Source organism: Hypanus sabinus, chromosome 14 (assembly GCF_030144855.1).
Source record: "Hypanus sabinus isolate sHypSab1 chromosome 14, sHypSab1.hap1, whole genome shotgun sequence".
NCBI lineage: Eukaryota > Metazoa > Chordata > Chondrichthyes > Myliobatiformes > Dasyatidae > Hypanus > Hypanus sabinus.
Window position 1 is genome coordinate 65,462,611 of NC_082719.1, and position 15,227 is coordinate 65,477,837.

At 45.3% G+C, this 15,227-nt stretch overlaps 1 protein-coding gene across 4 annotated transcripts in view; it reads left to right on the forward strand.

Moving 5' to 3' along the window:
- The window catches only part of elovl7a (ELOVL fatty acid elongase 7a), a 70,819-nt gene that overhangs the window by 35,470 nt on the left and 20,122 nt on the right, over positions 1–15,227 (forward strand). For 2 of the 4 annotated variants that reach the window (XM_059989350.1, XM_059989347.1), the window contains exons 2-3: positions 10,277–10,366; positions 14,163–14,353. In XM_059989350.1, the coding sequence (XP_059845333.1) occupies positions 10,303–10,366; positions 14,163–14,353 (255 nt within the window). In that variant the 5' untranslated portion in view covers positions 10,277–10,302. Of the gene's footprint in view, positions 1–4,489; positions 4,602–9,525; positions 9,576–10,276; positions 10,367–14,162; positions 14,354–15,227 lie in introns of those variants that run through there. The other 2 variants (XM_059989349.1, XM_059989348.1) reach the window with 2 other exon arrangements.

The window sequence follows — 15,227 nt, forward strand, 5'->3', positions numbered from 1 at the left end:
GTAGTCTGTCCAGGACTGCTGTGGGTTCTTCCTCTTGCCCCCTTGGGGCTGGTATGAACTCTCCTGGGACGACCAGGGGTGCACCATACACCAACTCGGCCGATGAGGCATGCAGATCCTCTTTGGGCGCTGTGCGAAATCCAAGCAGGACCCAGGGAAGCTCGTCCACCCAGTTAGGTTCTCTCAGGCGGGCCATGAGAGCCGACTTCAAGTGACGGTGGAAGCGTTCCACTAGTCCATTCGACTGTGGGTGGTAGGCAGTTGTGTGGTGTAGCTGCGTTCCCAACAGGCTGGCCACAGCCGACCACAGGCTGGAGGTGAACTGGGCGCCTCTGTTGGAGGTAATATGGGCCGGTACCCTGAAGCGTGCTACCCAGGTTGCGATCAGTGCTCGGGCACAGGAATCAGCAGATGTGTTGGTGAGTGGGACCACCTCTGGCCACCTCGTGAACCGGTCTACCATAGTTAGGAGGTACCGCGCTCCTCGTGACACTGGTAGGGGCTCCAAGATATCCACATGAATGTGGTCGAACCTCTGGCAGGTATATAGTGCACAAAACCTCCGGCTTTAGCGTGCCGCTGTACCTTGGCTGTTTGGCACTGCGTGCACGTTCTGGCCCATTCACTGACCTGCTTGCGAAGTCCGTGCCAGGTGAACTTGCTGGAGACCAGCCGGACGGTTGTCCTGATAGATGGGTGTGCCAAACCGTGTATGGAGTTGAAAACTCGCTGCAGCCAGGCTGCTGGGACAACGGGGCGAGGTTGGCTGGTAGTCATGTCACACAGGAGGGTCCTCTCACCTGGGCCTACAAGAAAGTCCGCAGCTGCAAACCCAAGACTGTGGTCCTGTAGCTGGGCATCTCATCGTCTGCCTGCTGCATAGTCCACCCCCAAGGACAGGGCCTGGACAGCTCGTCTGGAGAGTGCGTCCACCATGACATTGTCCTTTCGAGACATGCTGGATGTCCATCGTGTACTCGGAGATGTAGGACAGATGTCACTGCTGGCGAGCTGACCAGGGATCGGACACCTTCGTGAACACAAAGGTCAATGGTTTGTGGTCAGTAAACGCGGTGAACGGCCTGCCTTCTAAGAAGTACCTGAAATGCCGGATTGCCAGATATAGTGCCAACAGCTCCCGGTCGAAGGCACTATACTTGAGTTCAGGTGGTCGTAGGTGCTTGCTGAAGATCGCCAGGGGTTGCCAGCGCCCCTCGATGAGTTGCTCCAGCACCCCATCGACTGCTGTGTCGGATGCGTCCAACGTGAGGGCAGTCGGAACATCCGTTCTGGGGTGCACCAGCTTCGCAGCATCTGCCAAGGCTTCCTTGGCTTTAACGAAAGCGGCCGCTGCCTCATCGTCCCAAGTAATGTCCTTGACTTTACCTGACATCAGTGTACAAAGGGCACATGACACGGGCTGCTGAGGGGAGGAAACGGTGGTAGAGTTTCACCATACCAACGAACTCCTGCAGGCCTTTGACCGTGTTGGGCCGGGCAAAGTGGCAGATCACATCTACCTTAGCGGGCAGAGGTGTTGCCCTGTCTTTGGTAATCCTGTGGCCCAGGAAGTCAATGGTGTCGAGACCGAACTGGCATTTGGCCGGGTTGATCGTGAGGCCAAAATCACTCAGGCGGGAGTAGAGCTGGCAGAGGTGGGACAGATGCTCCTGACGACTACTGCTGGCTATGAGGATGTTGTCCCTAGCTGCTTTGGGCACCATGTGCAGGGAGGAGGCCCATGGGCTGTCAGACCTCTGTACAATCCCTAATTCCTCCATCCTCTTGAACTCCTCCTTCGCCAGACGGAGTTTTTCTGGGGGAGCCTTCATGTGTGGGAATGGAGGGGTGGTCCCTGGGTCGGGATGTGGTGCTGTACTCCGTGTCTGGGCATGGCTGCCGTGAACTGCGGTGCCAGAATTGTTGGAAAGTCCGCCAGGATTCTGGTGAATTCATTGTTTGACAGCGTGATGGAGTCCAGGTGTGGGGCCGGCAACTTGGCTTCACCCAGGGAGAACGTCTGGGAAGTCTCGGCATGTAGCAGTCTTTACCCTTGCAAGTCGACCAGCAGGCTGTGAGCTCGCAAGAAGTCCGCCCCCAGGAGTGGTTGGGCCACAGCGGCCAGTGTGAAGTCCCACATGAACCGGCTGGCGTCGAGCTGCAGCTGCACTGTGCGGGTGCTGTAGGTCCGTATCGTGCTGCCGTTTGTGGCCCTCAGGGTGGGTCCTGGCTTCCTGTTGTGGGTGTCGTACCCCGTCAGGGGTAACACGCTGATTTCTGTTCCGGTGTCGACAAGAAGTGGTGTCCCGACTGTTTGTCCCAGACATACAAGAGGCTGTACTGGTGGCCAGCCGCCCCAGTCATTAGCGGCAGCTGGCCCTGGCCCTTGCAGGGAGGGCGACAATGGTGGGCTTCTGTGCCCCACCGCTGGTGGTAGGAACACCACTGTTCACTGGCCTCCTCACTCCTGCCTCTGTGTTGTGTGCGCCCCCCTGCCCTGCCTGGTCTGGTCTGCTGTTGGGCGCGTGGCTTGGTAATCTGACTGACGGACGCCACGCTCTCCCTCTTGGCCTTCCACAGCACGTCTGCCCGGGCCGCCACCTTCCGGGGGTCACTGAAATCTGTGTCGGCCAGCAGCAGATGTATATGCTCGGGCAGTTGCTCCAGGAACGCTTGCTCAAACATGAGGCAAGGCTTGTGTCTGTCAGCCAGGGCCAGCATCTCGTTCCTTAATGCTGACGGCGGCCTGTCTCCCAAACCATCCAGGTGCAGCAGGAGGACACCTCGCTCACGCTGTGAGAGGCCAAATGTCCCAATGAACAGCGCTTTGAACACTTCATATTTGCCTTCTTCCGGGGGCGACTGTATGAAATCCGCAACCTGGGCGGCCATCTCTTGGTCAAGGGAGCTCACCACGTAATAGTGGAATCAGAAGATAGCTGCCGAATCTGGAACTGTGCTTCTGCTTGGCTAAACCACACATGTGGTCGCAGCGTCCAGAAAGTTGACAGTTTTAGCGAAACTGTACGAACAGATGAAGCCATCGGGGTCACCAATGTAGCGACGTACTACATGCAGAGCTAGAGACAATGACATGCAGTCGGTGAGTCGTTTCGAGACGAGCTTATTCAAACTTCGCAGCGCTGGCTTTTAATCCCTAGTTCCCGCCCTCTCCGGATGGAAATGACGTCAGAGGTGCATTACCAAAGTCTCTTCCCCGAGCGTGGGCTATTTGTGAGCCGGTTTGCCTGCGCAGAAAGTGGGTTGCCACAATGTGACTAAACACTTTGATGAAGGTAGAGCCATACATGTAGTGTATATGGATTTCAGCGAGGCATTTGGTAAGGTACCCCATGCAAAGCTTATCGAGAAAGTAAGAAGGCATGGGATCCAAGGGGACCTTGCTTTGTGGATCCAGCTTGCCCACAGAAGGCAAAGAGTGGTTGTTGACAGGTCATATTCTGCATGGAGGCCAGTGACCAGTGGTGTGCATCAAGGATCTGTTCTGGAACCCCTACTCTTTGTGATTTTTGTGTGTGTGTATCACACAAAGGTTGCAGGTCTTGTGGATAGTATGGAAGGCTGACAGAGGTTACAACGGGACATTGATAGGTGCAAAACTGGGCTGAGAAGTGGCAGATGGATTTCAACCCAGATAAGTGTGAAGTGATTCATTTTGGTCGGTCAAATATGATGGCAGAATACAATATTAATGGTAAGTCTCTTGGCAGTGTGGAGGATCAGAGGGATCTTGGGGTCTGAGTCCCGGACACTCAAAGCTGCTACGCAGGTTGACTCTGTGGTTAAGAAGGCGGACGGTACATTGGCCTTCATCAGTCATGGGATTGAGTTTAAGAGCTGAGAGGTAATGTTACAGCTATATAGGACTCTGATCAGACCCCACTTGGAGTACTGTGCTCAGTTCTGGTTGCCTCACTACAGGAAGGATGTGGAAACCACAGAAAGGGTGCAGTGGAGATTTACAAGGATGTTGCCTGGATTGGGGAGCGCGCCTTATGAGTATAGGTTGAGTGAACTCGGCCTTTTCACCTTTGAGCGGCGGAGGATGAGAGGTGACCTGATAGAGGTGTATAAGATGATGAGAGGCATTGATCATGTGGGTAGTCAGAGGCTTTTCCCCCAGGGCTGAAATGGCAAGCACAAAAGGGCATAGTTTTAAGGTGCTTGGAAATAGGTACAGAGGGGATGCCAGGAATAACTTTTTTACGCAGAGAGTGGTGAGTGCGTGGAATGGGCTGGCGACAGTGGAGGCGGAAATGATAGGGTCTTTTAAGAGACTCCTGGATGGCTACATGGAGCCTAGAAAAATGGAGGGCTATGGGTAAAGCCTAGGTATTTCTAAGGTAGGGACATGTTCCACAGAACTTTGTGGGCTGAAGGGCCTGTATTGTGCTGTAGGTTTTCTATGTTTCTAATAATCCATTCCATTGTAGCTGGATGGGGCTTTTATTTCTAACTTCTGGTTTTTTGGTTTCAGGCTTTGAAGAAACCACTGTGTCCTTTTGCCACAAAACACCTTGCTCCTTATCAATTTGAAGTGCGGATGGAGGAGATGGTGGAATTTTTTTCACACACACAATGTATTGGTTAGATGTTTATCACAGCCTGTATATAACCCTCATACAAAACAATTGTATTTAGTGTGGGGGGAGGGGAGTTAAATCCTTCACATTCCATATTATTCATTTACAACTTCAATACTTAAGAATGCTGAAAGACTTGTTTTAAGTGTATCAGGTGTCCATGCCATGCCAGTATTTGTGAAGATTTGGAGGGATTTGTGTTCAAATGGAATTAAGTTATTGGAAGAACATTCGCATCTGTTTAAAATACTTTTTTTTCAAAACCTTTTAAACGATTCCCTCTGATTTGTGGTCCCTGTTGTCTTGCAGTTTCTGTGCATTAATTATCAGTCTTGATAATCAATATGTCATAAATATTGCTTAATTGATTTGACCTTTCAACCCTGAATTATGCCCACTTCTGACATGCAAAGGGATAATAATTAACAGACTGGAGATGCAGAAATGTAATAAAAAAAAGGTGGGAATTTGAGTTCAAATCCTATCATGGCACATTACAGAGTAAATTTACAAATTCTTAATAAATGATGCTATCTAATCGTTTGAAGTTAATCGTTGACTAGAGACACGCTTTACAATGCTGCACCAAGGAGAGTATTGACAATAGACAGTAGGTGCAGGAGTAGGCTATTCGGCCCTTCTAGCCAGCACCGCCATTCACTGTGATCATGGCTGATCATACAGTACCTTGCTTTTGCCCTCTCCCCATATCTCTTGACCCCGCTATCTATAAGAGCTCTATCTAACCCTCTCTTGAATGCATCCAGAGACTTGGCCCTCCACTGCCTTCTGGGGCAGAGCATTCCACATATCCACCACTCTCTGGGTGAAAAAGTTTTTCCGCATCTCTGTTCATGCCTACCCCTTATTCTTAAACTGTGGCCTCTAGTTCTGGACTCACCCATCAGCGGGAACATGCTTCCTGCCTCCAGTGTGTCCAATCCCTTAATAATCTTATATGTTTCAATCAGATCCCCTCTCATCTTTCTAAATTCCAGTGTATACAAGCCCAGTCGCTCCAATCTGACAGTCCCGCCATTCCGGGAATTAACCTTGTGAATCTACGCTGCACTCCCTCAATAGCAAGAATGTCCTTCCTCAAATTTGGAGACCAAAACTGCACACAATACTCCAGTTGGGGTCTCACCAGGGCCCTGTACAGCTGCAGAAGGACCTCTTTACTCCTATACTCAATTCCTCTTGTTGTAAAAGCCAGCATGCCATTAGCTTTCTTCACTGCCTGCTGTACCTGCACGCTTGCTTTCATTGACTGATGTACAAAAACACCTAGATCTCGTTGTACTTTCCCTTTTCCTAACTTGACTCCATTTAGATTGTATTCTGCCTTCCTGTTCTTGCCACCAAGTGGATAACTTCACATTTATCCACATTAAACTGCATCTACCATACATTCGCCCACTCACCTAGCCTGTCCAAGTCACCCCGCATCCTCATAACATCCTCCTGACATTTCACACTGCCACCCAGCTTTGTGTCATCAGCAAATTTGCTAATGTTACTTTTAATCCCTTCATCTAAATCATTAATGTATATTGTAAACAGCTGGGGTCCCAGCACCGAACCTTGCGGTACCCACTGGTCACAGCCTGCCATTCCGAAAGGGACCCGTTAATCACTACTCTTTGTTTCTGTCAGCCAGCCAATTTTCAATCCATGTCAGTACTCTGCCCTCAATACCATGTGCCCTAATTTTGCCCACTAATCTTCTATGTGGGACTTTATCAAAAGCTTTCTGGAAGTCCAGGTACACTATATCCACTGGCTCTCCCTTGTCCATTTTCATAGTTACATCCTCAAAAAACTCCAGAAGATTAGTCAAGCATGATTTTCCCTTAATTATCAGTCTTGATAATCAATATGTCATAAATATTGCTTAAATCATGATGATTTGACCTTTCAACCCTGAATTATGTCAACTTCTGACACGCAAAGGGATAATAATTAACAGACTGGAGATGCAGAAATGTAATTTAAAAAAAAGTGGGAATTTGAGTTCAAATCCTATCATGGCACATTACAGAATAAATCCATGCTGACTCCGACTGATCCTTCTACTGCTATCCAAATGTGTCGTTATTTCCTCTTATAATTGACTCCAGCATCTTTCCCACCACTGACGTCAGGCTAACCAGTCTATAATTGAAATGTGTTCCTAATCTGCATCTCTAATAAATATTGGCAGCAAGTCAAGCTGTGAATTGTCATAGTCGTATATTATAGAAACAGGCCCTTTGGCCCACTGGGTCCATGTTTATACTCATCCCACGTTCCAGCATTTATTCTGATACCTTGCTCATTCAATTTCCTGTCCAAGATGTGGTGTTCTTCCATCACCTCCTCTGACAGACCTTTGTAGATAATCTGTATGAAAATTTTACCCCTTGGATCTCCTTCAAACTTCCTTCCTCAATTTAAAATTATGACTCCTAGTTTAGTCATGCTTACCATAAGCAACAGTCTCGTTATCTACTCAATATTTTTATACCTCTACGTCACCTGTAAACATTGAATGTATGCATGCAGTGTACACCCTAAGATTTGTCTTCCACAGACAACCGGGAAACAGAATAGCCATGACCCCCACATGCAAAAATAACTGTGTTAACTACAAAAAAGAAAGGAAAAACAAAATATGAAACACAAAATTGAAATAGTCCAGGCATATTTAGTTCAGTTGAATTTAGTTCAATCTAGCACTCTTTCATTATGAGCAGCCCGCCCCAATCGAAATAGCAACAAAAAAGCAGTGAAAATGCTAGCCTACCGACTCTCTGTTGATAACTCAAGCTTCCTATCCAGACAAGTCTTCTGAGTCTTTTCTGCATCCTTTCTAATGTAATTATGTTCTTTATATGGTGAGATAACCAAGATTCAAGATACAAAAACTTTATTGTCATTTCAACCATACATCAGCTGTGCAGGGCAGAATGAGACAGCGTTTCCCAGCGGCAAGTGCAATCATAACATAACAAATGCAACAATAAATAGTAAACACAACAATAAATAGTAAAACACACAGCCACATGTCAGTTAAAACCAAGTTATAAGTGTCCAGTGCAAGTTAAAAGTCTCCAAAACAGAGTCAGGTAGAGTAGCTATTTAGCAGTCTGACTGCCTGTGGGAGGAAGCTGTTTAGTAGCCTTGTGGTTTTTGTTTTGATGCTCCTGTAACATTTGCGTGATGGCAGAAGAATAAACAGTTTATGGAGAGGGTGTGAGGGGTCTTTAATGATGTACCGTGTCTTCTGGAGGCATCGACTCTGAAACAGGTCTTGGACGGAAGGTAGGGAGACCCCAATAACCTTCTCTGCTCCCCTAACCTAACCACACTCTGCAAGGCTTTTTTGTCAGCAGCACTGCAGCTGGAGTACCAGGTTGTGGTGCAAGAGGTCATCACACTCTCAGCCATGCCTCTGTAGAAGGTAGTTAAGATGTTAGTGGGGAGTGATGCTTGTTTAAGTTTCCTCAGAAAGTGCAATCTTTGCTGGGCCCGTTTCACAATCCCAGTGGTGTTCCTGGACCAGGTGAGATTTTCCGAGATCTGAACCCCAAAGAACTTGACGTTTTCCACTTTCTCCACTGTGGAGTTGCTGATGTTGAGGGATGTGTGCTTGGGCTGAGACTGTCTGAAATTGGCAATCATCTCCTTGGTTTTGGTGGCATTAAGCATCAAGTTGTTGTCACTGCACCAGCTCTCTAGGTGTTTGATCTCCTCCCTGTACATTTTTTCGTCATTTTTGCTGATGAGCACTGTGGTATCATCAGCAAATTTAATGTTCCCCTTGAATCTGGCTGCACAGTCATATGTTAGCAGTGTAAACAGCAATGGGCCGAGCACACAGCCTTGTGGGGATCCAGTGCTCAGTATGATGGAGTCAGAGATGTTCCTGCCAACATGGACTGACTGTGGTGTCTCTGTTCAGAAATCCAGAATCCAGCGACACATGGCAGTGTTAAGGCCAAGCAGCAACAGTTTCTCCACTAGTCTCTGCGGGATGATGGTATTGAACGCTGAGCTGAAATCAATGTACAGGATTCTGGCATAATTGTCTTTATTGTCCAAGTGAGAGAGAACTGTGTGCAGTGTGGTGGAGATTGCGTCTTCCATAGAGCAGTTGGGACGATAAGCAAACTGTAGAGGATCCAGTAATGAAGGGAGGCTGGCTGTGATATGAGGCTTGACAAGCCGTTCAAGTTGCTGACCTTTTTGTTAATTTCATCTTCATACTTTCTTCCCCACTAGTTGTTTCTTCCATCCTTGTAATAGCAATTTTTGTTAATCTTTTTGACACCACCTACAGAATTTGTCAATTTTAGTTCACTTTTAAATGAATTATGCTTGAAATTGAATATTAGTGTTGATCTATTGCCCTGTTTTAAATTTTCTTTTAACTTACACTCAAGTAGCTGAACTGTATAATATGAGTAATTTGATAGAATGTGACCATTTAGTCAATATCCATTTCTTACTTCATTAGGCCCCAGTATCTTCCTCAATATCAATTCCACAGTTATGAACCTTTAGACAGTGAGCCAAGTCTAGTTGGGATGGAAATGTCAACTTGTCCATAGCAAACTGCCAACACTTACTTCTATAAAAGCTAGTGAGGTCAAGACAGGTGGATCCATGTGTAAATTGCAACAGACTGCAGCCAGCAAATTTATCAGTCTATCAATTCAAGCATCTGCAGATTTCCTCGTGTTTGCACTTTATCAATATTCTTCACTGCTGGATTCCAACCAATGGAATATGAAGTGGTGAAATTCTTCTGAGGAATCTGTTCTCATTTAGTAAGAGGTATTGGGTATCTTTGCAGACCATGTTGGATGAGTATATCACAGTTCACTGCAGGAGGCGAAGAAAAGTTTGAGCCTTGACAGTTTTTTACTTTCTTTGTTAGCACCATGTAAGGTGTCAAATGGCTGGAGGGCTGCAAATGTGATGAATCAGGTAATTACTGGCCCATGAGTCTTGTCAGTAGCATTTTAAGTCATTAGATAAAAATGTTCTAAAGGGGCAGTAACTGTATTTGGAAGGGTGGTAATTAGTCAAAACTGGCATAGTTTTGGGGAGGTGTCCTATGTGACACATCTGACTTGTTTTTCCAAGAGGTAGCAATCAACTTGGTACATTGCTTGTTTTTAATATTGTAATGCCCTCTTTCTAGTAAGTTAAGTATATCTTCAAACTAATTTCTTAGGGAGTCAGAAGTAAGAAATTGGCATAATCCTGGGTGAAGCGGTTAAAGCTTTGTGATTTAATTGGTATTCTTCATGTGGAATGAGCTGCCAGAGGAAGCTGTAGCAGCAAGTTCAATAACAATCTTGAAAAAACATCTGGGCAGGTTTATGGGTAGAAAAGCTTTGGAGGGATGCAAGCAAATACAGGCACTTAAGACTGACTTGGTTGGGCAACTTGGTTAGCATGGGCAAGCTGAACTGAAGGGCCAAAAGGGATTTTGACTCTAATCTCTTAAAAAGAATTCAAAATGTTTTGTGGTATTAAATTGGAATAATGTCCAAGTCCTGGATTATTAGTGCTTTACGGCGTTCTGTGGGGCTCCAGTCTTTAATGTTTAATTCATTCTTTCTCTTGCCTCATCCTTGCTCAAATGTGTATAAATATGCTCAAAACTTGTATATTATTTGCAGGACTGAAAAATTGAGTATTGCTGAAAATGTCTTTCCAAGAATTAACATCTAGAGCGGTGCTTTTATATGATGAATGGATCAAAGATGCAGGTGACTTGGTTGATTTAAGAAGTACTATAAAATTACGTATATTATTGTTTCAGATCTTGCATGACCTTTAGATGTTGTGTCCATGAAATTCTTATCCTTTAAATGTTTTAAAAGGTGATCAAGTAGTCTTGCAAAATTGAGGTATTCTCATAATTTGCTGTAGTTTCCCCAAGATTGGTTCAAATCTAGTGGTTATGTATTACTTTGTACATGGACAACTTGCACAATTTTCTCAGGAGATTTCATGAAGTTTACTTTGGAACGTAGAATAGTACAGCACATTACAGGCACTGGAGGCCAAGTCTCTGGATGCTTTCAAGAGAGTTAGATAGAGCTCTTAGAGATAACGGGGTCAAGGGATATGGGGAGAGGGCAGGAACAGGGTACTGATTGTGGATGATCAGCCATGATCACAGTGAATGGTGGTGCTGGCTAGAAGGGCCGAATGGCCTACTCCTGCGCCTATTGTCTATTACAGGCCCTTCGGCCCGCAATGTTGTGCCGACCCTCAAACCCTGCCTCCCATATAACCCCCCCCAACCTTAAATTCCTCCATATACTTGTCCAGTGGTCTCTTAAACTTCACTAGTGTATCTGCCCCCACCACTGACTTCAGGCAGTGCATTCCATGCACTAACCACTCTGAGTGAAAAACCTTCCTCTAATATACCCCTTGAACTTCCCTCCCCTTAACTTAAAGCCATGTCCTCTTGTACTGAGCAGTAGTGCCCTGGGGGAAGAGGCGCTGGTTGTCCACTCTATCTATTCCTCTTAATATCTTGTACACCTCTATCATGTCTCCTCTCATCCTCCTCCTCTCCAAAGAGTAAAACCCTAGCTCCCTTAATCTCTGATTATAATCCATACTCTCTAAACCAGGCAGCATCCTGGTAAATCTCCTCTGTACTCTTTCCAATGCTTCCACGTCCTTCCTATAGTCAGGGGACCAGAACTGGACACAGTACTCCAAATGTGGCCTAACCAGAGTTTTTATAGAGCTGCACCATTACATCGCATCTCTTAAACTCTATCCCTCGATTTATGAAAGCTAACACCCCATAAGTTTTCTTAACTACCCTATCTACCTGTGAGGCAACTTTCAGGGATCTGTGGACATGTAACCCCAGATTCCTCTGCTTCTCCACACTATCAAGTATCCTGCCATTTACTTTGTACTCTGCCTTGGAGTTTGTCCTTCCAAAGTGTACCACCTCACACTTCTCTTGGTTGAACTCCATCTGCAACTTCTCAGCCCACTTCTGCATCCTATCAATGTCTCTCTGCAATCTTCGGCAATCCTCTGCACTATCTACAACACAACCAACCTTTTTGTTGTCTGCAAACTTGCCAACCCACCCTTCTACCTCCACATCCAGGTTGTTAATAAAAATCATTAAAAGTAGAGGTCCCAGAACTGATCCTTGTGGGACACCACTAGTCACAACCTTCCAATCCAAATGCACTCCACCACGATGGCCAAACTTCCCTGGATCCCATGCCTTCTGACTTTCTGAATAAGCCTACCATGTGGAACCTTATCAAATGCCTTACTAAAATCCATGTAGATCACATCCATTGCACTACCCTCATCTATATGCCTGGTCACCTCCTCAAAGAACTCTGTTAGGCTTGTTAGACACTATCTGCCCTTCAGAAAGCCATGCTGACTGTCCCTGACCAGACCATGATTCTCTAAATGCCCATAGATCCTATCTCTAAGAATCTTTTCCAACAGCTTTCCCACCACAGACGTAAGGCTCACTGGTCTATAATTACCTGGACTATCCCTACTACCTTTTTTGAACAAGGGGACAACATTCGCCTCCCTCTAGTCCTCCGGTACCATTCCCGTGGACAATGAGGACATAAAATCCTAGCCAGGGGCTCAGCAATCTCTTCCCTCACCTCGTGGAGCAGCCTGGGGAATATTCCATGCCCCCAGGGACTTGTACATTAGGATGGATTTTAACAACTCCAACACCTCCTCTCCCTTAATATAAGCATGCTCCAGAACATCAACCTCACTCATATTGTCTTCACCGTCATCAAGTTCCCTCTCATTGGTGAATACTGAAGAGAAGTATTCATTGAGGACCTCACTCACTTCCACAGCCTCCAGGCACATATTCCTACTTTTATCTCTAATTGGCCCTACCTTCACTCCTGTCATCCTTTTGTTCTTCACATAATTGAAGAATGCCTTGGGGTTTTCCTTTACCCTACTCACCAAGGCCTTCTCATGCCCCCTTCTTGCTCTTCTCAGCCCCTTCTTAAGCTCCTTTCTTGCTACTCTATATTCCTCAGTAGACCCATCTGATCCTTGCTTCCTAAACCTCATGTATGCTGCCTAGATTTTCCACCTCACTTGTTAACCATGGTTCCTTCACCCTACCATTCTTTATCTTCCTCACCGGGACAAATTTATCCCTAACATCCTGCAAGAGATCCTTAAACATCGACCACATGTCCATAGTACATTTCCCTACAAAAACATCATCCCAATTTACACCCACAAGTTCTAGCCTTAGCCTCATAATTTGCCCTTCCCCAATTAAAAATGTTCCTGTCCCCACTGATTCTATCCTTTTCCATGATAATGCTGAAGGCCAGGGAGCAGTGGTCACTGTCCCCCAGATGCTCACCCACTGAGAGATCTGTGACCTGACCCAGTTCATTACCTAATACTAGATCTAGTATGGTATTCCCCCTAGTTGGCCTGCCAACATAGTGTGGCAGGAATCCATCCTGGACACACTTAACAAACTCTGCCCCATCTAAACCCTTGGAACTAATCAAGTGCCAATCAATATTAGGGAAGTTAAAATCACCCGTGATAACAACCCTGTTATTTTTGCACCTTTCCAAAATCTGCCTCTCAATCTGCTCCTTGGTATCTCTGCTGCTACCAGGGGGCCTATAGGATGTCCCCAGTAGAGTAACTGCTCCCTTCCTGTTCTTGACTTCCACCTATACTGACTCAAAAGAGGATCCTGTTACATTACCCACCCTTTCTGCAGCTGTAATAGTATCCCTGACAAGTAATGCCACCCCTCCTCCCCTTTTCTCCCCCCCCCCCCCCCCTTTCGATCCCTTTTAAAGCACTGAAATCCAGGAATATTGAGAATCCATTCCTGCCCTGGTGCCAGCTAAGTCTCTGTAATGGCCACTACATCTTAATTCCATGTATGTATCCAAGCTCTCAGTTCATCACCTTTGTTCCTGATGCTTCTTGCATTGAAGTACACACACTTTAGCCCTTCTACCTTCCTACCTTTACACCCTTTATTCCGCTTCTCTTTCCTCAAAGCCTCTCTGTATGTTAGATCTGGCTTTACTCCATGCACTACTTTCACTGCTGTATCGCTCCAGGTCCCATCCCCATTGAAAATTAGTTTAAACCCTCCCTAACCATGAGATATTAAGAGTTATTGTTGGCCATTTGACACTGGACCAACTTGCCGATCTTGGCGTCAGCCATTAATCAGTGAAGGGAATCGCTTGATCAAAACAATCCTAGTATTGTAAGATGTAAATGAGTTTTCCCTGTTGCATTGATATAACAACTGGAAAATAAGGAATGCTGTCAATTGAGGTGCTGTTCTTTGCATCAAATTTTCTAAAACAAGTGAGGCGAGTACTGACAGCAAGTTTGTATTCCCCTTATCTGTATTGATCGCAAGGTCTTCAGAAACTGAAGTATTAATCAACCAATCTAGGAGCAATAAAAGTTCCAAGATATTATGAGAAACCAATATTAAATTCACTATTTCTGAACTAAATTGATCTTATTTTGTAGATCCCAGAGTTGAAGACTGGCCAATGATGTCTTCACCCCTGCCGCAAACAATAATCATTGGCGCTTATATCTACTTTGTCACAGTGTTTGGACCAAAATTTATGGAGAACAGAAAGCCTTTGAACTTGAAGCAAGTAATGATTGTATACAATTTTTCCATGGTGATCTTTTCAATGTATATGTGTTATGAAGTAAGTATTTTTGACTGTAATTTACTTTGTCAAATTAGCAATAAAGTGTATTTTCAAAGTTGTATTTTAACTTCTGAATTTTCTTCTATAAGATTTAAATGTACTTGTTTTTCCATAATGTATGAAAGTAGATTGAGGCTTCCTGTCCTTTGTTCCCTGAAAACTCTCAAGTGTTTCTATTCACTAATTCAAATTCTAGGCTCTGTGTTTACAGGATGCAATTGCACTGCCATCCAGTATTCGATTCTGCTCACTATTAATGTGATCATATTGATTAGATATTGGCCTTGCCATTATCCTGGAATTTAATAGACCAACATTTCCCCCCTTTGCTTACTTCGGTCTGCAACACATCTCCTAAACTCGTCTACAGATCATTTATGTACTCAGTCAATGTCAGCCTGTGTCTGGGGACATTTTCACTTTGCGGAACATCAAATGGGTCATCATTTTCTGTACAAGAATATTTCAACAAGTTCAGTCACTTTGAAATGCTCTTGAGTGTTAAATGTGGATGACAACAGCATGCAGTGATATCTGGGCCATTATGTCAAAAGAAACAACATTCTGTAGTTTAATACAGAATGCTTGAAACAGTATGTTATGCAGGTACAATCTGTGGGGGAGAAAGTGACACTATTTCAGGTGAAAGACCCTTTATCACAGATATGGTGATTCTAATAAAGATCTACATGTGAAAAGCTAAACGCATTTACAGAGCAGGTGTATGATCCAGATGATTTTTAATACTGCAGGCTTTTAAGCAGTGACACTGAAGCTGCCTCATCAATGTTTTGTATTAATTTAGATTCGAGTGCTTGCATCCATGCATTTTTAAGTAGCTTTCTGTGTTTTATTTGATTCTGTGCCTGGT